Raw genomic sequence first — 26,328 nt, 5'->3', positions numbered from 1 at the left:
AGAACGCTGACACTGGTAGCAGCACGTAGGTGTTGGGACATAGGAGCGAACAGAAATAACCTCATAGCCCACTTTGATGTGTGACGGCAGCTGAACACTATCAAAGGTCAAGAAAAGTGTCCGGGTCGGTATAAGGTCATGACCCTATGGACAGCCGTCACACCCTGCACAGCAAGGAAAGACTGAATCTCGTCGTCAATCAATCTATCGAGTGATCTAGTAGATACCACATCATGTGACGAGTCCAAAGTGGGGGGAACCTACACCCGGACAAGGAACGTGCACAGGAGTGTGGCCCTAGGAGTTTTTGTGCCTGAAAGGCGCTCTCAGTATCCAACAACAAGGTACCGTTATGCATCCTGGTACAAGACTTGGCAGGTCTGGCTATGGCATCTACGCCCTTGTGAATAACGAAAAAAAATCCTTTCAGTCCTCAGATCTAGAAACTATGAGGAACTTTGGGGCAGGCGGTAGTACTTTTGTCACTGGTGGCTGGTCAAGTTTCCGTTTTTGGGCAGAAGTCAAGAAAGAAGAAGAGAAATCCATTGAGGATGAATCCCCCATGATTGCCAGTCTCCGATGGCGCACTCCTTTCTTGTGGGGACCCTCTCAGAAGGCGCTCCCACCTTAGGTGAAAGTTTACACCTCAGGTCACACCTCCCGAGAATTGGACAGAGGGACCAATCGGCACGGTCGGAAGGTGTCAGCTCGGGCAATTACAAGAAAAGCAAATCTTTCGCATATAATACTTGTCTCCAAGATTAGTAAGTTACAAGAGAAGCTAAGGTTTCACATATAATGTTGATCTGTTTAGCACATGTTACCCTTTAAGATACATCACACAAATATGCCAGTAAAATTTTTAATACCGACATAAATCTCCGATCTTCTGGGCTCTAAATTCTTCTAAATGGCTTGTCATCAAAGAGTTGATTTTTAAATGAGAGTAAACACACTGTGAATTAAGAAATTCATTGTACATTCTCGCACATAGTTCATCTTGCGTAATAGGAAATTTACTTTGAAAATAATGCTTTTCGAACCACAATTCGCAATATTTTCCCGTGACCTGCTAGAAATAGAATCATTTCAGCAGTTGCCAGAGAGCGCCAGACATGATGCGTCACCACACTTGTGCAGCTATGGTGACTTAGGAAGCCCGTATGTTCGTATGTGTAAAACACTGAAAGACCTTTCTTACATTATGTCATAAAAGAAACAAAGACATCAGAGGATACTCCAAGAGCATCAATTTCGCGAACCATACTACAATGTACAGTTCACCTTAAAGCACACATTCGTAAGTCCAGATTCCCAATGATGCAGGCCTCTACCTGATATTGAGCTTTTCAGTGTGGTTTTCGGGATGTAAATCATCTTTGAGTGCCAGTACCGTATAATCTCACGTTTGGTTCTTTATTATGGCATAATGCCATACGTACTAGAAGATGAAAACATGCACTTGAAATGCAGCAAACAGTTGAAACTAGCCAACAATGTGGAATTAAACACTGTTTCAAATAAATTTCCTGTCTCAGCAGGAAAGCTTAATAAAAGCAGAATTTCTTTAGCAAACCGACAAAAATAACTTTATTGTTCAGCAAGGGGATTAATGCCGGATTGTCAGAAAGGTGGAAATAAAATAAGATCTGAAACTAGTAACATATTTTAGCCTTTTGTAACTATGTGAATGTATTTAACAGAAAAATCACTAAATGTAAACATGGGACACGTGGAGACTACCAGTGCCCCGCCCCCCCCCCTCGCCCTCCCACTATAGCTCTGATTGCTCTGCGCATCAGAACGTCAAAAGACGTTTCAAAAATAAGTTCATTTTGTAGCGTCCAACACACAAAACATATATCTTAGAGGAACTGTAAGACATGTTATTCGGTCTTAAGTGTGCTGAAGTGCAGTGCCACACCTCTTCAATCAACCGTCTTATACCGCTCGTCACTGTATTTCACTCTGTGGAACTCAAACATGTATTCTTTGTAATGGATGCTATCAAACTATTTCAGGGCAGTGGAAATTAAATTGTCCCGTAGTGCCTCTCCTGCACCCAGTCGGCCGGTTTGACAGCCTGACCCTGCTTTTAAGCAATTAATACTGGATGGGAGAACAAGTACTCTCCAGAAAATCTGGACACTCTATTGCCTATTAGCTAATAGCTTACTCATCTGTGTGACAAAATTAAATATAGGATACCTAAAACCAGTAAAGACAAGAGACAGGCAAGACAGTACACATTTCTTCAATCCTTAGGTCCTAGCGATTTCTCCCTCTAATCTTGCTACAGCTTTACATGGAATGCTTTCCTTTCTGTGAAATAAGTATTACCTCATCACAGATTGTCAAATGTTTTGCTACATGAAAAATTGAAATGCTGTCGTCTAATACTGAAAAAGCTGCTAATACAAATAGTACCCAAGACTAGTGTGGTTTCTAGATCTGATTACGTATATTTTGCTACTGTGTGCTGGAGAAAACAGAATAGGCCTTTCTATTATTGCAGCAATTGTAACACACACCAAATAAACGATACTGTTTTGGCAATAATGACCATTTTTATAGTACGACAACATAATTCACGAAGTACCAATACAAAAAAACCTATTTGGCGTACTACAATCAAAAAGCTTTACGTTAGATGTTAGGAAATAGATTCACAGTTCATTCATATGCTCCAATTACTCATGCACGAGACCGAGAAGAAGTAGAACGAAATTTTTGTATAAATTTGGAATCTTCATATTCTTCCATAATTGTGTGTCTCCATTTTCTTCTCCATCCTCGTTCTAACAATCAATCTTGTCATCGATAATTCTGTAACTATTCCTACCACTGTTAAAATTCATTCTCCGGTTAACTTTACTAACTCTGCCACAATAACCGGTTTAATTATCCAGTGATTATTCTCCGGTTAGGTGTTATTAGGTGTTTGTACAATGCTTTTTCTGTGCTACTCCCAGAATGGAACCTAAGAGGCTGCTAGGCGGGGATTACAAATGGCCCTTTCTAGTATAGTGATCTGGCCAAAAATTTTCTGTCAGAAAATCACTTTCGTGGCTACACCGAGAAGATAATACATAATATTTCTTACCTGTTATTTCTGTTAGTCGTTTATTTCCACTCTGGTGGTGTGAATCTATGGATTTCGCTAGTAAATTATAACAACGCTTAACATTTGCAAACCGAATCAACCACATAAACAAGCAGCAGTTGGCATTCACCGGTTCTGCTTTATTCCACTGAGCTCGTATAGCCCCGACCCGTTTTGTCTCCAAGAAAGTTTATTTCTAGATGTGACGAGGATTCCCCTGGCAGACACATCACATACACTACGCACGCATTCAAAAATCAACTTATAATTCATTCGGAAATCAACTTAGAATGTGTTCAAAAATGTCCAGAAACCAGCAGGGGTGCATTTCAAAATCTCATGAATAATCGACAGAACAACATGCGCTGGATGTTAGGTGCTTTGTGAAACAAGGTTTTTTCCTCAAGAATGTGGGGAAAAAAGTAAGTAAACTTTTTATTACTTTCAAAGTAATTGCCATAACTGTTAACACATTTATTCAACTGTGAGACAAGACAACTAATGCCTTCACAGAAAAATGTTTGTAGTTACCTTTGGAACCAGGATTGTATCCAGGTGTGTATTTCTTCACCTGACAAACTGATGGCCACAAATGTCTGTCTTCAGGCCCATCCCAATGCAAAAATACTTTAGTATGCTGCAGAAGCTTTGCTGGAAGCACTTACATACCCTCCAATCTCTCCCCATGCAATTTCCATATTTTTGGACCCTGAAGAAAGACATTGGTACCCATCAACTTGCTTTGGACAAAGAGGAGCGGGTATACTCATGATTCTGTAGGCAACTGCAAACATTTTTCCATTAAGGCATCGACTGTCTCTCAGTGGGCTAAATGTATTAAAAGTTATGGTGATTTTTTGAAATAATGAACAGTTTACTTACATATTTTCAAGTTTTCTCATTTTCGTTTGCTTTCTTACAGATAATGATAAAACAATAGTCATTTCATAACCACTTCACATTATCAGAAAGATAATACTGGCACTCCAGAAATGCAATCTGGATCTTCACCTTTCACTTATTGAAAAAGGCTGAGCACTTGATAAAAAAACACTTCCTCGGCCAAATTTTGTGTGCTCCGTATCTGTCTGTAACTTAGAGCTTAATGAATTACAGTCATCAGAAAGCACATTTGCTCTAGGGGTTACAGTGACTGATGTTCTGTGAGACAAACATCAGCGTATCGTTCCCCAATTACAACAGTTATACTCAAATGTTGAAAATAGGTTATGTTATTTCTATTCGATAATTTACAGCACGCTCACATGCACACCCACCTACATCCACACCAACATAGAAAATAAAAAGGTTAATTTACTAAGTGAAAGCTAAATAGGTCAAATCCAAGTGAAGTGATCCAATAAATTTTAAGTTGGTTGCCTGACCTTTTTAAATTTTTTTGTGTGATTACCCCATAATTGAAGTTCAAAACAGGTTTTTTTTAAAAAAAAAAACCTTACACTCTTATTGAATGCCAGCCATATTTATCTGTAAGTGCATGACAGTTTTTCAATTGGGAGACATTAGTATTAATTTGAATATCTCTGCACTGGGTTAAGTTAAAACACTGCAATTGAAATGACTATGACCCACAATACTCTAATTAAAAAAAAAAGGTCAAAATGACCTCCAAAGTTTGGTACTGAAAATTTAGAAAATCCACTTTTTAGACCTAAAAATAACAATGAAGAAGTGATTTATGAGAGTATTTTTTTCTCTAGTTAGATGATGATGTCTTCAGGCCTGAAACTGGTTTGATGCAGCTCTCCACACTACTCTATCCTGTACAATCTGCTTCATCTCCCAGTACATACTGCAGCCTACATCCTTCTGAATCTGTTTAGTTGGTCTCCTTCTACGATTTTTACCCTCCACACTGCCCTCCAATATTAAATTGGTGATTCCTTGATGCCTCAGAACATGTCCTACCAACCGATCCCTTCTTCTAGTCGAGGTGTGCCACAAATTTATTTTCTTCCTAATTCTCCTCATTAGTTGTGTGATCTACCCATCTAATCTTCAGTATTCACCACATTTCGAAAGCTTCTATTCTCTTCTTGTCCAAACTATTTATCATTCAGGTTTTGCTTCCATTCATCACTACACTCCATACAAATACTTCCAGAAAAGACTTCCTGACACTTAAATCTATACTCGATGTTGACAAATTTCTCTTCTTCAGAAACACTTTCCTTGCCATTGCCAGACTACATTTTATATCCTCTCTACTTCGACCATCATCAGTTATTTTGCTCCCCAAATAGCAAAACTCCTTTACTATTTTAAGTGTCTCATTTCCTAATCTAATTCCCTCAGCATCACCTGAGTTAACTCAACTACATTCCATTATCCTTGTTTTGCTTTTGTTGATGTTCATCTTATATCCTCCTTTCAAGATACTGCCCATTCCGTTCAACTGCTCTTCCAAGTCCTTTGCTGTCTCTGACAGAATTACTATGTCATTGGCGAACATTAAAGTTTTTATTTCTTCTCCATGGATTTTAATACCTACTCCAAATTTTTCTTTTGTTTCCTTTACTGCTTGCTCAATATACAGATTGAATAACATCTGGGACAGGCTACAACCCTGTCTCACTCCCTTCCCAGCCACTGCTTCCCTTTCATGCCCCTCGACTCTTATAACTGCCATCTGGTTTCTGTACAAATTGTAAATAGCCTTTCGCTCCCTGTGTTTTACCCCTGCCACCTTCAGACTTTGAAAGAGAGTATTCCAGTCAACATTGTCAAAAGCTTTCTCTAAGTCTACAATCACTCCTTGGTTGTTAGGGTCTAGAAAGTGGATTTTCTCCATTTTCAGTACCAGATTTTGGAGGTATTTTGACTGGTTATTTTTGAATTTATAATATTTTGGACAATAATGTTGTACAGGAGACTTTTCTAAAAACAATCATGTCAGCTGCAATGTTGTAACTTAACCAGTGCAGAGATATTCTGATAGATGCTAATGTCGCCAAACTGAAAAACTGTCATGCTCTTCCAGATAAATAAGGCATCCATTCAATAAGGCTGCAAGGTAAAATCTTTCTGAACTTCTCAATTACAGGGTAATGAAATATAAAAAAATCTAAATATTTAGAAATGGATTACTTTGTATGGATTAATCCAAATAAGATCAGATTGCAAGACTAACCTGAGAAATTATGAAAGTCAGCTACAACTTAATGTTTAAGACTGGTTGATATGCCTGATCAATAATGGAATGGTTTTGCTTTCTTCATTCTGTTTTTCTTTTTCTTGGCATACTAAGGAATATGAAAGGTACGTAACTCGACCGCCGCTTTTTAAGTAGAAACTTTCTCTTGCTGTATTTCATCATGGCACAATTCGGATGATTCTTATTTCATACTGCTACACACTAAGGAAACAATCTTTTGCGAGTAAGTTGTCACTGTTTGCATTACTCTACCAATAGCCTGTATGGAGCAACCTGAGTTTAAGACATTTGAATAACTTTAAACCAAGATATCAAAAGTGTCACGGGAGGGTAAGCAGTGAGAGACTAGAAGAATGTGTCATCAAACCCACATACAACATATTAATAGAAACCATGGAAAACACAGAATATTGCTTTTTGTAATAAGATAGAAAAATACATTTACAGAGAAGCAGATACAAAAAGTGAAAAGCTAAAGGAATACACACTTAAACATCACGCATAAGAAGATAATCTGATGAAACAGTCACCATTATCACTCTGAAGTTGTGTATGAACAATAAGGAAGACAAGAGGTGACATTCAATGGAAATCTTGTGTAAATAAGATAGGATTAAATATTGTATCAAAAGGAAAATTCATTACTTAAAACTAGTCCTATTCCCAGGTTCTGGAATTGTCATTTAGTTTCTCAGTGGGAAAAAGAGGGTTAAGTTTAAGATGGATGAGCAGATCAGTCAGACCCCAGGTTGAGAGAGATTCGTGTTGTGAGGGCTAGGAGGACAAAGATCTTTACCTCCTACATGCCTCACAACAGTGAGTTTCTCCCAATCTGGAGTCTGAGTGATTTGCCCATCCTTCTCTAACTTATACCTCTTTTCTCTCTGAAGAAACTAACAAAGTCCAAAGATTAAAAATAATTTTCTCTACTGTTAAATCTCTATTCACAGCAGTGGAATTCCTCCTCCTGAAAATAAATGCTTCCTAGAATTGTGCAATGTACAGTTACCACCCAGTGTTGTACGAAATGACCAGCACAGGCTATGGAATAACTCTTAATTTTGCTGATGTGGCGAATTCAGTGCAGCCAGTCAGACTGTCAACTCACTAGACCCCTATACTGTACACACCGTTCATTGCATTAATTGCTCAAGCACATTGTATGGGCGGTGAAACACCTTCTGAGTGTCTGCAATGCTCCAAACTTAGAGCGAGAAAATACTTTTATACTGCATAGTACACGGTTCCTATTCTTCATCAATGGATTCTTACATTGCTATAATTAGCAATTCCACCCAACAAGAACAGAATGCTGTAATTCTGCCAACTTGAGTGACTGATGCTAATCAGGTGTAATTAGAAGAATCTATACAGGGTAATGAGTCTATAACTGGAGTTGCTTACTCTTCTAAAAACATGAGTTCCCAAACTGCTGAAAGAAAAGTACAGGTTAACTGGCACTGCTATGGGGCAAAGTAAGCTTGTTTATTAACTGAAACCATTGCCAACAATAGATGCCTAATAAAGCTAAATAACAATAAAGAAGATGAAGCAGCTTTGCAAGTAGAAGCAGAATGTAACTCATCAGTCCAACAGGCTGGCCTGGCAAGCAACTAACCAGGCAAGCTAAAGAAATGACCTGGCCATCAGGCGCAATGTGCTCGGGTAGATACACACGCTGGCTAGCTAAACTGGCATGTGCACAGTGTGGACTAGGCCACAACATACAGGACAATTGGCAACCACATGCAACATATGTTACTTCTGTCCCATTGTGGGTTTAAGGAAGGTGATTTACGTTTTTGTTTATTTGCAACTTGCTCCATTACAATATTAGTAATACTACATGTATGTATTGTTCATGTGTGTGTTGTAAGATGATGATGGTGATGATAGGGAGATTTATATATAGCTACTAAAACTTCAGTGTTTATATACTATGTGTAAGTCCACATTTTAGCTATGTGCGCTTACCATGGCCATCAGAAAAAAAAATTGTTATTATGGGTTGTACGTGACCGATACCGAATTCATGGATGTAGCAGTATATCACTCATCTCTGATACAGATAACAAGAACGTTGAAAATAACAATCTACAGAAGACTAATTTGTATTACACATTGTATGCTTCATATATGTCCGTGATTTACAACTACAGACATCAAAATCAATTGTTGTTTGGGGTTGAAAGTGACTGATACCTGAAGCATAACATTTTCAATGTATCACTCACCAACACTGATATAAAAGGAAAGAAATTCATGAAACAACAATCTAGAGAAGTCTCATTAGTATTACACCTTGTATGCTTCGTGTCTGACCACGATTCTGAACTATACTCATGACAGTCATCAGAAAGCAATTACTATTAGGCACTGCAAGTAACTGATACCTTTTCCACAGCAAAAGCTGGTCATCACTCCCTACAATTGGTGCAAAGAACAAGAATATCCTGTGTGAACAATTCAGAGTAGTGTCACTGTTATGCCATGTATGTCCCACATGTGTTCATGATTCAGAACTACGTCTGTCATTGTCATCAGAAATAATGTGTTACTAGGGGGCTACAAATGACTGATACCTTAATAGCAATAGCAAGTATCACTTCTGCCCTTTCATAGAAAAAGCAAGAACATCTTGTATCATTACATCTTTTATCCCCATATCAATCCACAATTCACACTTAACTTCAATACCATAGTTACCAGAAAGCAGGTTTACCACACAGGATCATTCGTGACGGTGCAGTGACCCCCCCCCCCCCCCCCCCCCAACAAAATTTTTCAGTGTGAAACTTTACAAGTATGTTAGTGTGTTTTCAGCTTGTGGTATTTAATCAGAGACTCTAGAGTTTACAAACAATAAGCAGTTCACATTATTTGAATGATAAGCGTACTCAAATTTAAAATACATACTGGGTAGTAACGTAAAACGTTAACTTTTAAAAAATTTGTTTCTTCTCCTTTAGCTAATGCTTTTTGTATTTTCTATTTGTAATGATGAGATGTACATTTATGGCAATACAAACTAACTCCTCTTCCCTCTCCTCTGAAAAAGTGTCTCCCCTCTTACGTGTGCATGCGCACACACACACACACACACACACACACACACACACACACACACACACACACACAGAGAGAGAGAGAGAGAGAGAGAGAGAGAGAGAGAGAGAGAGAGAGAGAGTCTTATTAAACTATTTGAATAAACAGTGTATAATGCTCGGTTAACAAAGAATTCTGAATCAGGTACTTACTTTTACTTTTTGAAGATTTAGTTTCTGTGTCTTTTGGTATTCTGCTGTTAGGCTAGAAAAACAAAGTCAATCAGTTAATGTGGTATAGTAACATGTTGAACTGCCCATATTTTGAATTTCATACTGTAAACTTACATCTGATCCCCATGAGCAAATACTCTTTTTGTTTATCATGAGTGTTGCACCACCATCTTTCACCTCATCCAGGAAATCTTCAGATACAATTTGTATGTCAAGGTCTTTAGCTTCCTCTACCTTTTTACCCATTTTCTCAACAGCATCTGAAAAAAAGAAAAATTGGTTACAAATACTGAATTCATGCTGATACTGAACATACACACTACGGCAGTAATTTTATTTACCTGGTGTTCCTATAACTGCTGCAAGCTTATCGTGAACTTTCGACACTACCTTACCACCAAGTTTCTGTATTTCTGCTTTTAATTCTTCCTTAGGTCTTGTGGTTTTATGCAGAATAACAAACTCCATGTTTTCAAGTGGCCTGCGAGCTCTCTCAACCTTTGGCCTGCAAAATTAACAGCTTAAAAAGTTGATGAACAATATCTGCACAGTGTGTATCCCAAACTCAGTTGTACATTGAAAAATGAAATTATTAGCAGTGGTTAGTGACAGTCATCAAAAGATTTTTTTCCAATATGTCCATGAGGAAACCCAGAGTTCTCTGGGAAGGGGGGAATTTGTTTGTTGTATGGGAGTATATTTCACATTTTTATAGACTACCAACTCCGCTTTCCAGGGGCCAGAGACTGTGGTCTGTGTGTGTGTTTTTTTTTGATAAAGCCCTGTTGGCTGAAAGTTTCTTCTGTGACAGTCTTTTTGTTACACCTATCAGCGACTCAACATCTCTGCTATATCAGGGTGTACACGCGGACAAGGGGAAAAAATCCTGGATTTTTCCCAGATTTCCAGGTTAAAATTACACTTTCTTCTGCGTGAAAATACACCTTTTCCGTGTTACGTGACAGTATACTTTCCCTTGGAACTAAAGTCATCACTTGCACTGTGCAGGCATTCAAAAATCAACTTATAATTCATTCGGAAATCAACTTAGAATGTGTTCAAAAATGTTAAAAAACCAGCAGGGGTGCGTTTCAAGATCATATGAATCATTGATAGACCGAAGTATGCTGGACGCTAGGTGCTTTGCAAACAAAGGTTTTTTCCTCAAGAATATGAATTTGCCCCCCCCCCCCCCCCCCCCCAAAATTGCTGCCTGGTTCAGATACCTTTGAAGTTTCTTTGCCTTAAACGAGTACTCCTCCCATATCCCTGATTACTGACTCACTCCTGGGACACCCTGTATGTGAATGGAGGTCACAATCTTCATATCTGCAATATTACTTACCCATTTTTGGGACTGCCCTCAGAGTAAATTAACTTGCAAGTGAAACAGTCCTGCCTTAGTAATTATTGTTTTATGCTATATCTGTGTTTTTATGGACTACTTACAGAAGAGTTCACAATTTTAATCCAGTCTCAATAAAGAGCAAAATATTTCCTTAACTGCTTGGCATCCTTTTAAAACTAAATTATTTGGCTAGGCTAACTAACTCCCAAAACTATTACTTTCATAACAAACAGTAGTGGCATTGCAGGCAACTTACGCAGATCTCTCAGTCGTTTTGGCAACTGTCGGTGTGATGATTCTAATAGTTCTTTTCCTTGGTACAAACTTGTAGCTGTTTCTGAAAGAAATGAAAGATACTGAGAGTTATGCTTGCCAAGCACACTATGAATCAGTAGTATGATGACATGGTATAACAATTATGAAATTTCCTACAAAATTCTGCTTATATCAATTAGCAGAAACATAAGCAACAAATGTGTGCTAATGCTTAGTAGAACTTTGTTTAAGCCTCATACATGGATAACAGTTGTTTCTCACCTCATTTTCAGTTAACAAAAAAGTTCACCTCACGAAATAAGCGTCAAACAAAATAACTACGAAGAACGAAACTTGTCTAGCTTGCAGGGGGAAACCAGGGAGCAGAATGGTATTTCATTCTGGAGTTATTGGGTTTTATATCTTATGGACAGTTACACACTATGCACTCATTTACATCCTTATGCACCACGAATCATGTGGTCGTAACGATCATTTTATCACAAATGATTAAAGATTTTTAAACAAGGTTTTTTTTTATGACAGCACACAGTGAGGTGTATATGTTATAGGTCATAGGTGTCTGCCATAGGTCAAACGGATATAAACAGCGTTTTTTTAAAAATAGGAACCCCCATTTTTTATTACATATTCGTGTAGTACGTAAAGAAATATGAATGTTTTAGTTGGACCACTTTTTTTGCTTTGTGATAGATGGCGCTGCAGTAGTCACAAACATATAAGTACGTGGTATCACATAACATTCCGCCAGTGCGGATGGTATCTGCTTTGTGATACATTACCCGTGTTAAAATGGACCGTTTACCAATTGCGGAAAAGGTCGATATTTTGTTGATGTATGGCTATTGTGATCAAAATGCCCAACGGGCGTGTGCTATGTACGCTGCTCGGTATCCTGGACGACATCATCCAAGTGTCCGGACCGTTCGCCGGATAGTTACATTATTTAAGGAAACGAAGTGTCCAGCCACATGTGAAACATCAACCATGACCTGCAACAAATGATGATGCCCAGGTAGGTGTTTTAGCTGCTGTCACGGCTAATCCGCACATCAGTAGCAGACAAACTGCGTGAAATTGGGGAATGTCAAAAACGTCTTTTGAGAATGCTACATCAACATCGATTGCACCCGTACCATATTTCTATGCACCAGGAATGACAAATTTTCTGCACATGTTCTATTTAGCGACGAAGCGTCGTTCACCAACAGCGGCAAAGTAAACCGGCATAATATGCACTATTGGGCAACGGAAAATACACAATGGCTGCGACAAGTGGAACAACAGCAACATTGGCGGGTTAATGTATGGTGCGGCATTATGGGACGAAGGATAATTGTCCCCCATTTTATCGATGGCAATCTAAATGGTGCAATGTATGCTGATTTCCTACGTAATGCTCTACCACTGTTGCTACAAGATGTTTCACTGCATGACAGACTGGCTATGTACTACCAACATGATAGATGTCCGGCACATAGCTCGCGTGCGGTTGAAGCGGTACTGAATAGCATATTTCATGACAGGTTGATTGGTCGTCGAAGCACCATACCATGGCCTGCATGTTCACCGGATCTGACGTCCCTGTATTTCTTTCTGTGGGCAAAGTTGAAGGATATTTGTTATGATCCACCGACAACGCCTGACATGTGTCAGCGCATTGTCAATGCATGTGCGAACATTACGGAAGGCGAACTACTTGCTGTTGAGAGGAATGTCGTTACACGTATTGCCAAATGCATTGAGGTTGACGGACATCATTTTGAGCATTTATTGCATTAATGTGGTATTAACAGGTAATCAAGCTGTAACAGTATGCGTTCTCAGAAATGATAAGTTCACAAAGGTACATGTATCACATTGGAACAACTGAAATAAAATGTTCAAACGTACCTACATTCTGTATTTTAATTTAAAAAACCTACCTGTTACCAACTGTTCATCTAAAATTGTGAGCCATATGTTTGTGACTATTACAGCGCCATCTATCACAAAGCGAACAAAGTGGTCCAACTAAAACATTCATATTTCTTTATGTACTACACAAATATGTAGTAAAATTGGGGGTTCCTATTTTAAAAAACACAGTTGACATCCATTTGACCTAGTAGCGCCATCTAGCAGGTCAACGATAGCACCATCTGGTTTCCCCCTTGAAGCTAGACAAGTTTCGTTCTTAGTAGTTTTTTCGTTTGATGCTTATTTTGTGAGATATTTGGCCCGGTCACGATCAATGGACCACCCTGTATATATACTTACAGGAAAGTATCCATGAGGTCTTCTGGCACTTTGAAAGGCACTCTTTTAGGGTCCGTAGTCACAAACTGACACTTTGTCCATTCTGTGAGGTCACCAGTGCACTGATAACCAACTCCAGACCGAAAGACCAGTTGGCCCCCTTTGCACTCTTCACATGGCAAAAGTGCGCCAAATGTCATAATGTCCGCTAAACGATCTAGCATCTGAAAGCAGAAATTTAGTTTTGTACGTGACTGCAGCGCATCTAATTTAGAAATAATTGTCTGTTTTCTTAATGCAAATGAATTGCCTCATCTCTTCCCCAATCATCAACTATGACACACGTTACAGTTTCTTGTTGTGGGCATAGCGATAAGCAAGTGTTTTGAACTTTATGCCTAACTATGCACTGCCCACTATTCGTTTGTGGTGAGTAGTTGCCTATCACCAGTGTTCTGACCAATATGAAATACTTTTAATCTGATTTACTGAAAACCAATAGGAGAAAAAAAAATATTTTTACACAACTTACAGATCTTCACTTGATAAAGAACTGTATTTCTGTTTGCTACCCACCAGACTTCCTGCATTGCACCAAATTAAATAAAACATTGCATGAAATTTTAAAGACTTTGTAGAGATAAAAATGCATTGCATAAACTTCATGTATGGTTATTTTTAGCTCACACACTGCAGTGAATCAACTGTAGGTTAGATATCAAAATCATATATTGGGAGCAGAATGGTATTTCATTCTGGAGTTATTGGGTTTTATATCTTATAGACAGTTACACACTATGCACTCATTTACATCCTTATGCACCACGAATCATGTGGTCGTAACAATCGTTTTATCTCAAATGATTAAAGATTTTTAAACAAGGTTTTTTTTATGACAGCACACAGTGAGGTGTATATGTTGTATGACAAAAATTCACACGTTTTTATTCACGAAGATATAGAAGTAACTTGTCCGCAGCAGTAAGACGGTGGTGGCTAAAGACACATACAGAATCAATACCACTGAGGAAGACTCAAGCAGCGCGAATATACACTTCACAGCACCCGGGGAATGGTGCAGCAGCACATATATACACACATCCACAGCAGCCAGAGGGTTAATGGAGAAAAGCCTATAATTAATATTGTGCTCAGAGCAATGAGTGAAGTTCTTCCCTCTAGTGGCTCTTGATCGGCAATATTTTGCTGTGCAATGTGTCTTTTCTCATCACATCAATAAAAATGATATGGCACCCCTTCTATTAAAACAAAGAACTTGGGAGTTCTTCATTCACGATATAAGTAGCGATTTTCATTACCATCCTACATTTCACTGTTAAAACTGAAGTGATTATGTCCATTCACATAACAGAACTGGGCAGGAAATGCAGGAGAGGTATAGTCAGTCTGTAAACTGCTGTAATCGTATCTGTATTCCATGTAGTGTGAACAGACTTTGCGGAGCTTTCTGACTGGAATTTTTGCTGTTGCAAGAACTTTAACAACTTTTTCCTCCCCCAAAATAGTCTCTTTTCTCCTGCTGGTATATTTGCACTTTCAACAAATGATTGTTTCTGTTGAGAAGCAGCAGCAATTTTCTGCCAGCGATCAGAATATGTCTCCGATTTAAGGTGTTTCTTGGATAATTTTTTTCTGGCTAATTCAATAATTATAAAATCTGCAGAATATTAATGTCAACCTTTCATGGGCATTCACAGCTATTCCATTACAGACAACCAACAAGGTACTATGTGTAGAAGTACAATTGAAAATAACTGTGCGCACATTAGCGGAACAATTTTTGCATGGTCAGAATATGCCGAATCCCGCTCTCAACCCCTTCCCCAGTTGCAACTGTGCAGAGTAAAATATAAACTGGCAGAAGTTGGCTGCAAACAGCTATATTCTAATTAAAATTGCTTTGCGATTGATGTTTCAGCAAGTCAAGGGCAATGGTCAGCTGCAGGTCAATTTTAGCTCATTCTCAGGTGTCACATGCTCACTGTGCTGTCAGTTTTGTCGATACATGCAGAGCAGTGTCTAGTGTGGCTGGTTGCATGCTGGCAAAGCTGAAGTTAGAAAATGTCAGAGCAAACAATATCAATCATGGATTAGGAAAGTTTATTGGCATGCTGGATCAAGATCAGGCAGCAGGACAGTGTGGTGATGGCATTTACCCTAACCACTGCCTTGTTAAATTACACAGTAACTTGAAAATACGTTAACTTCAGGACAATTCTTTACTCACTGGTTCTGTTCCCACAGGGACTTCTTGATCATTGTATTCCAACAGCTGTGTCAGCTGTGGCTTCTTCAACTCATTCTTTAGTTTGTCTCTATAGCCAAACATTATTTTATTTTGAGCTTTTAGCTCTTTTTCTAGTTGATCATCTTCTTTCTTGATTTTCTTTGCTTCACTTGGTCCATCTGTTTGATCAGTTGGTTCTTTTTTTATCTCCTTCCTAGAACAACAACAACAACAACAACAACAACAACAACATCATCATCATCATCATCATCGCCATCATCGTCATTACTATTAAACAATGGAAAAACCAGGATGGAATAATGAAGATATTACGAAAAGGATAGACTGCTACCAATATTCAGAGATGTGGAGTTGCAGACAGGCACAACAAAAAGACTACTAAATATGTAAGCTTTCAGCCAGAAGGCCTTCTTCCAAAATAGACAACATATACACACACATGCACAGAGAGAGAGAGAGAGAGAGAGAGAGAGAGAGAGAGAGAGAGAGAGAGAGAGAGAGAGAAGGCCTTCTGGCTGAAAGCTTATGTCTTTAGTAGCCCTTTTGTTGTGCCTGCCAGTGACTCAACATCTCTGCTATATTGTTGCAGAGATTCTCCAGTAAAAGAATATGATGAAAAATAACACAGTGGATTCACAGCAGGAACTTACTTTGCAACTTTGGGAACTTGGGAAGCAACCATCTGTTGATCCTCTTTAGTAAGAGTTTTAAAACCTGGAAGCATAGCTCCATCCTCCCAGAACTCAAAGAAGTCCCTATTCTTGGCGAAACATTCTACATGGTGCCATCTTTCTTCTCCACCGAATCGCTTTCCTGCATCACTTTCGAAATCCTTTTTAGAAATTCTCACTTCTCCCTAAAACAAAAGACTCAGTGTTATGTATCTACATCTGCATCATATACATAGTGGCATACAGGCACATTTAAACATTAGATTAAGCCAGTGGATAGTCCATCAGATTTAGAAAAAAAACCACACATTCTTGTATGTACAACTATCACACACCACATATATGGCCAATGTTGCCTCCGGCCACTGAGACCTGTCTGCTGCTCATCGCCACCTCCATATTCTCACAGATAGAGGGCTATAGACTGTAAAATGCAAGTGGGTACGAAAGATTCAGAACATGGCTGTCATACCCAACCATCAGCTCTTTCCTACTGCTAAACAGAATTCCCATCGTAACAGCTGCAAATGGTGAATGGAGTCCCTCCTCAGCAACAATGAGAATACTAGTGAAAGCTTCCAAGCACAATAACTGTAGCCCCAGCTGAAAATTATCAAGAACTCTGTCTAGTGTATGGTCCAGTTGTCACTGGCAGGTAGGCAGTGTAATGATCATACGGAAAATTTTCTGAAGTTGTCAACATGATCATCACGAATAGTAGACCAGGCAGCTGTCTGATAAATGCATGCTTTTTGCAACAAATGGGAAAGGGCGTAAAAGTGAACCAATGCTTTATAATCATGGAAAAGGACAACCATTACTCACTGACAAAAGTAAACTGCAAATGCAACTAACTATTCAGAATGAGATATGCTCAGGAGGGTACTGCACCAAGCCATGATGACACCTATCCACAAACTACTCACGCATACCAAAGTTTCTCCAGATGTTATGCTACGAGGTTTTTGACCTTCCAATGCCACAACACTGCACATCATCATCATCATCATGTTACCTTTCCTTGGGTTCTTCGGAAAGCCTTTAAAAGAAAATGCAAGTCCAATGATCATGGAAGTCTGTCTCTTCTTTTAAAACAACTGGGTGTCCAGTGATGTCTCATTTCCGAATTCATCCGTTGCTGTCTAACAGGTCCTCAGCCCCTAGATCTGTTCGATACATATTGGTACAAGTCACTCTTCGTAACTATGATGTCTTGTTTTCAACTGTGCCAACTACAATGATCGAACAGTTGATATAACAAGTGTTACAACAGGACTGATGTAATTTTGGACACTGTACTAAACTGAATACGAACATAAAAAGCTTTTACAGAATTTAGTACTTCCATGTATTTCCAACATAGTAGCTGATCTGTACTGTATGCCAGACTTCGAAGCAATGAATTCTCTATTTACCTCCACCTCTCATACAGTAGCAACACTCAGCTTCCTTGGGTTCCCACCTCATGCAACAGCTCGACAGATATAAAACAGTTATGAAGCCTAGTCTAACATTGAATCACCAACAGGTATTATGCATATAATATGTACTTCACCCTCTGAATATTCGAATACTATTTGAAATAACAGGCAGTTTAAACTTATATGTCAATATGAGTATGGTACCAAAAAAACATTTAAAAAATCAAGGTTTTTAAATAAAATTTAAGGTTTTTTTCCTGGTTTTCCTCCATTTCGAAAATTCTCAGCTTTTTCCAGGTTTTCAAGATTTCTAGGTTTGCTGGACATCCTGAATAAACTACACAGACATTCCTCTGTTACAGAAATAAATTTGCAAAACCTATTCCAGTGTTAAATATTATGAGAAAATACAACTTATTTTCATTTTAGGTAATTACTTAGATTTTTAAATGATTTTGGTGAAAAAATTTTGGCATAACACACAGGATGGATAAAAACAGCGAAAACTGACAGTGCTATAGTATGTAACATAAGCACCAGCATCCCAGTGGGTCTGCATAACTAGCTGTTGCAGAGAGAATTGCAAAGGTCTGGTTATGGGCTGCCACTCCAGTGTGGAATATTGTCCTACATAGTAAAAATGACTGAAATTTAAATTTTTTGATTAAACTGCAATATAACTGGACTCACATTTCACCCATGGACTACCTTACTTTACAGAACATCGGGAAATGTGATTCCTTACATGTGTGATGCACAGGCGTAGTTTGCTGCTGATGTAAGATGACAACTAATGCACCAATAAAGTTCAAGATGGATAGGTCTCTAAGGTCACCTAACCTCAATACTCTGGATGTTTGTCTGGGGTTATTTCAAAAGTGATATGTAAAAAAAAAAAGGGGGGGGGGGGGGGGAATCACAACCACCCTGCCCCTGTTCTAGGAGTAAAGTAAAACCTTATATCTAAAAATAAAAACCAGTTTCACAGACGAAGCTGAGAAACAGTTCAACCATCTGTAAATCATCTGCCAATATTAAATTTAAGGAATCTGGAAAACTATACAAACCAAACGAAGGACACATTCCACCAATATACGGGATACTGTCAGTCTGGCTCCACAACCACACTGTGGGGGTGGTTCATTGAGCAAAAGGAAACAATGAGTGAGTGGTATAACCAATGTGTAGATGGCATCAGACAGCAGATTCCTTCTGAGCGGAAAAGAGAGTGCCAAACTGCAGTAGTCTCCTCGATTGTACATAGTTTATTACTGAGAGCAGGAGTGCACCAGATGTCATTCCATTTTTGGGCAAAGAGAGATTTACTGTAGATCCGCATACAGGCAACTGGAATCATGAAAGGGAAAGGGGGTAAGTATCCACTCCTCTAGTTAAACAGGCAACCAGTTCATACCCTGAGATACCCACAACTTGGGACCCTGAAAAGATACAACTGAGCAGGCGGCATGGCCAAGGACAGAGAGTGGGTCATGGATAGCAAGTGAGCACAGGATGATGTGAGTAGCACTGGTTGATTGCCTGCAGGCTACTCGTTGAGTGTACATATTAAAACACAGTGGAGGGAGGCCTGAGTAACAAAGTGCCTAGCAGTTCCACTGTGAACACACTACATGATCCCAGCAATAAATGGTGTTCTCCCAAGGAGGTGTGTGGGAGGAAATACACAGGACTATTCCAGTGAGTGGAGATGGAAATCCTGACAGGGGTAAGTGAGATGCATTCCAATAGATAATACAACCCTTAGGCAGTTAAATTGAAATAGCTGCTGAGCCATAACCAGACTAGCATAATCTAGTCCGGACAAGGCCAGAGCACGGTAAAGATGGAGCACGGTCTGTACACCAAGATGTGTGGGCCAGGAGGCATACAGCATTAAGTTTCCAGATGCATATAGTCTTCAGGTGGCGAATATGGGCAACCATGTCAGCTTTTTATCAAAAATAAGGCCCAAGAAATGGGACTGTGCTACAACATCTAGGAGGTGGTCACCTCAATAAAATTCTGGATCGGAGTATACTGTGGGTCGACGAGAAAAATGCATAACCTGCGTTTTGAAAGGAGAAAACTGGAAGACGTGGGAGACAGCCCATTCAATGGTACCTTGGAGCTGGCACTCAGCAGATGCTACCATGTGGGAGCTGCACCAGATGCAAAAATCATTAACATACAACACTGATGTAACGCAGGGACAGATGTTACGAGCCCATAGATGGCTATGACGAAGAGTGTGACACTTAAAAAAGAATTCTGTCCAATACAATTCTCCTGAATCAGAGAGGCACTGAGTGAAGTGCCAACTTGAATCAGGAAGAGCAGGAGGGAGAAAAACTCACAGAAAAAAATCTGAAGGGGACCGCAAAATCCCCAGTCATAGATGGTAAGTAGAACATAATGGCACCAAGCTGTGTCATATCCCTTATGTAGGTCAAAGAAGATCGTGACAAGGTGTGGGCGGGTAGTAAAAGCCAGCTGGATGCTGCTTCCAGTCTGAGTAAATGATCAGTTGGAGACTGTCCTCTCCTCTCCAGAAGCCACACTGATACGGGGACGAAAGGCTCAGAGATTAGAGTACCCAACATAATCGGAAGCTAACGATCCTATCAAGCAGTTTACAAAATACTTTTGTTCAGGCTAAGGGGCGGTAGCTGTCTAAAGACGTTGGATTCTTCCAGGCTTAAGGTCGGGGGATAACTATACTGTCTTGCAATTGCGAGGGGAAGGCACTCATGAGCCAAATTTGATTGAAGACTCTGAGTAAATACTGCCTCTGGGTAACATCCAAGTGTTGGATCATCTGGCTGTGGTTGAAATCCAGGCCTGGGGCCATGTTATGTGAAGAGATAAGCTACTGCCAGAACTCCCACTCACTGAAGGGTTCATTATAGGATTCAGCTTGGTGGGGGTTGAAACAGAGGGGGTCTGTTCAACTCTGCGTTTCTGCCGGAGAGAGGTAGTGGGATTGGATGAGGATGCCAATCCTGTTGCAAAGTGTGTCACGATATGTCCTGCAAAGACCAACGGATCAGTACACAGGACACCTTGGAGGATAAGACCATGGACAGTTGACTGTCACTGGCAGCCCAGAATGCTACGGAGCTTGAACCAAACCTATGATGAAGAGACATACATCCCAGGGAGGAAACATAGCACTCCCAGAATTCCTTTTACCTGTGCGTAATAAGATAGCTAGTCCTAGCACAGAGACACTTAAAAGTGAGGAGATTGGTCAGTGAAGTGTGTTGTTTAAATCGCTGCAGTGACTGTTGGCGGCCCTGAACAGTGACTGCTACATCACTGATCCACCATGGTACCAGTCGAGGATGAGGGAGACCTGTCTGTGGATAGGGGGACAGCAGTGCCAGCAGCATGAAGAATAGTGGCAGACACACCCTGCATGACCGCATCAATGTGATTCGAAAGAGAGGTGTCTAAGTGCACAGCAGACGCATATAAAGGCAAATTGGCCCTGGGGAATGCCCTATGTGCGGGCCCATCGGCCTGATGATGGCAGGGGAACAATAGAATTACCAGAAAGTGGTCACTGTCACTATGATCATCATTGGGTGACCAATGTACAGAAGCCACAAGGACCAGACAGATCACGAGATCGATAGCAGTAAAGGTGTCATGAGCGGTACTGACTCATCGAGCAGACACAAATCGAAGTCTGTACTAAGTTGGTCAATTAGAAGACCCCCTACTCATTGAAGTGGCAGTTTGCCACAGCGGGTGGTGTGCACTGAAGTTGCCGAGGAGGAGATATGGTTGGTTGGTTGTTTTTTTTGGGGGTATAAAGGAACCACACTACAGGGTCATCAGTTCCTTTTTCCTGACACAAAGAAGGCTCAAGGAACAAAACACCCAACATCACACCTAAAATGAAAAAGTATGGAACGAACAAAAAACGAGGAAAACACACCATACTAGGAAGAGCAGAAGGTATTAAAACCATAGAGCATATGATCTGGGCTGGCTGATCACAATAATAAAGAGCATAAGCCAGCCACTCTGCAACACATTAAAATGTCCACCCCGAAAAGACAAGGCGAGATGAACACATGTAGGGAAAAGACGACCACCAAGACAAACAAATGGAAAGCAAGTGCGACAGAGGTAAAATGGAGGGAGGGTGGTGACCTCAGAGAGAAGGCTACATGCCTACTCTTAGATGGTATGATAAAAATGCCCCTCATGCATAAAACGTAAAACTAAATCTGCTGTTGAGGCATTGTCACCCAACATTGAAGATAGGGTGCTGGGAAGGTTAACAGTTTGCTGCAGAGCTGCTAAAAGTGGGCAGTCTAACAAGCTGTGGACTGACACCAAGGTGGGCCCTCGCGACGGAGGAGGTAGCCATGTGTTAGCCAGCAGAGAACCATAGAGTCCCTGCGAAAGTCCCGTATGGAGGTCCACACATTCGTAGTCTCCTTAAGGGCATGCAGTTTGTTGTGTGTACTGTCTCCCAAAGCTGAAAAACCTTGCAGCATAATAATGATCGCAGGTCAGTTACTACAGGGATGCCGAACTCCAGAAACGGTTTCCGTGTAGCCTGTTTGGCCATCCTGTCGACAAGTTCATTTCCTGGGGTCCACACAAACACCACGAAATGACTGGACCGTTCCAGGGCATAGATGGACTCCTGCCACCACCACAGGATGGCGGGGGTAGCACTGGTTAATAGCTTGTAGGCTGCTCAAGGACATAGTACCGAGAAGAAACGACTCACCAGGGCATGAGCGGATGCACTCAAGAGCACAAGAAATGGCCTCCAGCTCTGCAGTGAAAACACTGCAGCCATCTGGCAAGGAGTGCTGTTCAATATTTCCTCCATGAACATATGCAGAGCCAATGTCCATCAGCCACTGAGCTGTCAGTGTAAACCACTTCATGGTCCCAGTACAAGCCAACAATCAAGAGGAAATGACAGCGGAGAGCTGCAGGGTTAACTGAGTCCTTAGGGCCATGTGAAAGGTCCAGACGAAGCTTCAGCCTAGATGTACACCATGGAGATGTACATGAATGGACCTCAAGTATAGGTGGTAAAGGCAAGGACTCCAAACAGAAGAGATCGGACATGAACCGCAATCGTAAGCCCTGACCTCTGCCTTCGATGTGGGAGATGAACCGTCGTGCATGGGAAAAGGAGATGGTAGTTCGGATGCTCAGGAGAACTACGAATGTGTGCAACGTAACTGGTGAGCAGATGTGCGTGCCTTACCTTCAATATAGGGACTCCAGCCTCTACTACGACACTTGTCACCGAACTCCTGTTGCCAGCTGAATGCCACCGTGGTGCACTGGGTCAAGTAAACCCAATGCTGAGGGCACCACCAAAACATTAACCAGACTCCCATAGTCAAGTCGGGATTGAACTAGTGCTCTGTAGAGCTGCAGCAGTGTAGAGCAATCTGCACCCCAGTTGGTGTTGCTCACGCAGCGGAGGGCATTGAAGTGCTGTGAGCACTTCCGCTTCAACTGTCAAAGATGAGGAAGCCATGTGAAATGGGCATCGGAAACCAGTCCTAAGAATCGATATGTCTCCACTACAGTGAGAGGATCATCATTAAGGTACAGTTCTGGTTCCACATGAACGGTACGATGCCGACAGAAGTGCGTGACACACAACTTCGCGGCTGAAAACTGGAAGGCGTGGGCTAGGGACCACGACGGCGCATTGCGGATGGCTCCCTGTAGGTGCCGCTTGCTAACACCAGTACTGGAGGAGCAGTACGAAATGCAGAAGTTGTCTACATACAGGCATGGTGAGACTGATGGCTTGACAGCTGCTGCTAGACCATTAATAGCCACTAAAAGTAGAGATACACTCAATACAGATCCTTGCAGGACCCCACTCTCCTGGATATGGGGGGGAGCTATGAAAGGCACTAACTTGGACATGGAAAGTACGGGGCGATAGGATATTTTGGTTAAAAATCGGGAGCAGGCCCTGGAGCCCCCACTCATATAATATGGCAAGGATATGATGTCACTAGGTCACATCTTAAACTTTTCATAAATCAAAAAAGACAGCAATCGGGTGTTGGCGTCTGGAAAAGGCTGTTCAGATGGCAGACTCAAGGGAAACTAGATTATCAAGGGTAGAGTGACCCTGGCAGAAACCTCCCTGGCATTGAGCCAGTAGGCCACATGACTCCAGGAACCAACGACTGCCGACTTACCATACATTTTAACAGCTTACAAAGAACGTTGGTGAGGCCGATAGCTATTGTCATTAAGCGGGTTTTTACCGGGTTTGAGCACTGGAATGATGGTGCTGTCCCGCCATTGCAATGGAAAGACGCCATCGCACCAGATCCGGTTGAAGATAGGAGATGTCGCTTGTAGTTGGACACAAGAGAGATTCGATCATCTGACTGGATCCGATCTGGCCCAGCAGCTGTGTCAGGGCCATGTGCTAGGATGCTGAGGAACTCCCAATCTGTAAATGGAGCATTATAGGGTTCACTGTGACGTTCAGCGAAGAGACGGCTTTCCTTTCCATCCGCTGTTTGTGGGTGGGAAATGCTGGGGTATAATTCTCTGACACAGAAGCTCGAGCTTAGTGCTCGGCAATTGTGTTTGCAGTGGTAGATAACACGCCATTGATGTTAATGCCAGTAACACCTATTCGGCTCTGGTACCCACAAACATGTCTTCATCCAGACTTTGGAAGGTGACATATGGCACCAAATGGTCAAGGCATACCTCTCCCAACACACATGTTACCGTTATTTTTTTTTAATAAGCTGACGAACGCTAGCACGGGGCCATTTAAAAGCTATTAGGTGCTCTGGGGAAGTGTGCCGCTTTTGTTGCTGTAGAGCTTGCCGACACACTTTAATGGCCTCAGCGATTTCCAGTTACCACCAAGACACCGAGTTTAACGGGGGCCACCCTAAAGAACAAGGGATTGTGTTTTCCGCCACAGAAATGATCGTTCTAGTGGCCTGCTCAAATACCACATCAATGGTACCATGTGAGACAGCAGAGGTGAAAGCTTCCCAGTCTGCCTTGTTTAAAGCCCATCTTGGTAGACGTCCGGGGGAGTGACAGGAAGATGGGAAAGTGGTCACTACCACAAGTCATCGTGGGCTCTCCAGTTGGCAGATGGGAGAAGTCCTGGGCTGCAGAGGGATAAATCAATGACTGAATAAGTGCTATGAGCCACACTGAAATGTGTGGGGGCACCTGTATTTAAGAGGCAGAGGCTGAGTTGAGACAGTAAACTTTCGACACCTCTGCCTCTGACAGTAAGCACAGTGTCACCCCACAAGGGGTTACGAGCATTAAAATCTCCCCAAAGTTGGAAAGGTTTAGGGAGTAGTTGAATCAGTGCACCCAACATGTTCAGGGGTATTGCGCCATCTGGAGGAAGATATACATTGCCGACAGTTATTTACTGTGTCGTCCTTATCCTGACAGCCACAGCTTCAAGAGAGGTTTGAAGGGGCACAGTTTCACTAAATACCGAGTTCAGGACATAGACACGAACTTCACCTGACACACTATTATTAATAGTCGCTACGTTCTTGTAATATCCCCTATAGCCGTGAAGGGCAGGGGTTCGTATTGCTGGGAACCACGTTTCCTGGAGGACAATGCAGAAAGCAGGTGTAAAGCTTAACAGTTGCTGTAGCTCAGCCAGGTGGTGGAAAGAACTGCCACGATTCATTGGAGGATGACATTGTGAGGCTGGGAAGGCATGAAGCATGCAAGGAGACAGATTACACCTCAGGGTCACCTGCTGCCACCGATTGAGTATTTGTATCCGTTCCTACTGTGCCCTCCAGTAGATAGATGAGAAATAGAGATGGGCAAACTCGTTCATTCTTGGGAACTAGTTCACTGCTGATCATTCTTTTTTGGGAACCGTTCATTTTTACTCATTCACCGTTCATTTGTGCTTGGTACATGGTTCTTATGAAAAACTGAAAACCAGTAGTGTAGGTGACTGAAGGATGGAGGGCACCAAGAGCGGGCACTTGCCTCCCCCCTGGAGTATAGAGTTTTTATTCATTACAGAATTCTTACACACTTTTAGAAGTAATTTCTGTGATTCTGCAGAACCTCTCGTTTAGCCAACTGTAGCATTGTGTGGCTGATCGCAGGGAAATATTATAGGGTGGCGCATGGAAAACCGGCCCCAAGTAAAGAGTGCTCGCCAATTACGGACGATGTGTTGCCCGTTACGAGCAGATACAACAAACAGACAAACATGTAATAATTAGGCAGTGAAGAAATAACAAGCTAATGCAAGCAACAATTGCAAAACAACTGTGAAACAATCTTGTAAACCTGTTGGGGCTGTTTCCCAACTTAATAGACCACAAGTGTCTTGTATAAAATTCTTCGTTTCCACTTTCACTACATAGCTATGCTACGTTGTAAACAATAATCGTTTACACCATATATATACTTCAGGTTGTCTCAGAGTTCGTAGGCGAAGTAGAGACTTCATGGAAGCATAAAATAAAATGTGGTTTTCTCATCACACTTGGGTCACATGCTTAATAACAATTAGGTTTTTA

General features: G+C 41.1%; 1 protein-coding gene and 1 non-coding gene across 2 annotated transcripts in view; both read right to left on the bottom strand.

The window, feature by feature from the left end:
- The window catches only part of LOC124545099 (poly [ADP-ribose] polymerase), a 107,057-nt gene that overhangs the window by 57,107 nt on the left and 23,622 nt on the right, over positions 1 to 26,328 (bottom strand). The window contains exons 4-10 of the mRNA XM_047123911.1: positions 16,338 to 16,543; positions 15,667 to 15,880; positions 13,440 to 13,642; positions 11,161 to 11,241; positions 9,898 to 10,061; positions 9,671 to 9,816; positions 9,536 to 9,587 (exon numbers count right to left, since the gene is read on the bottom strand). Of these exons, the coding sequence (XP_046979867.1) occupies positions 9,536 to 9,587; positions 9,671 to 9,816; positions 9,898 to 10,061; positions 11,161 to 11,241; positions 13,440 to 13,642; positions 15,667 to 15,880; positions 16,338 to 16,543 (1,066 nt within the window). The remainder of the gene's footprint in view (positions 1 to 9,535; positions 9,588 to 9,670; positions 9,817 to 9,897; positions 10,062 to 11,160; positions 11,242 to 13,439; positions 13,643 to 15,666; positions 15,881 to 16,337; positions 16,544 to 26,328) is intronic.
- LOC124546280 lies at positions 4,171 to 4,297 on the bottom strand. Its single transcript, XR_006967685.1, has one exon. It is a non-coding gene; the product is annotated as a small Cajal body-specific RNA 8 (non-coding RNA).

This window comes from Schistocerca americana, chromosome 8 (assembly GCF_021461395.2).
Source record: "Schistocerca americana isolate TAMUIC-IGC-003095 chromosome 8, iqSchAmer2.1, whole genome shotgun sequence".
Lineage (NCBI taxonomy): Eukaryota > Metazoa > Arthropoda > Insecta > Orthoptera > Acrididae > Schistocerca > Schistocerca americana.
This window is presented reverse-complemented; position numbering and strand designations above follow the sequence as displayed.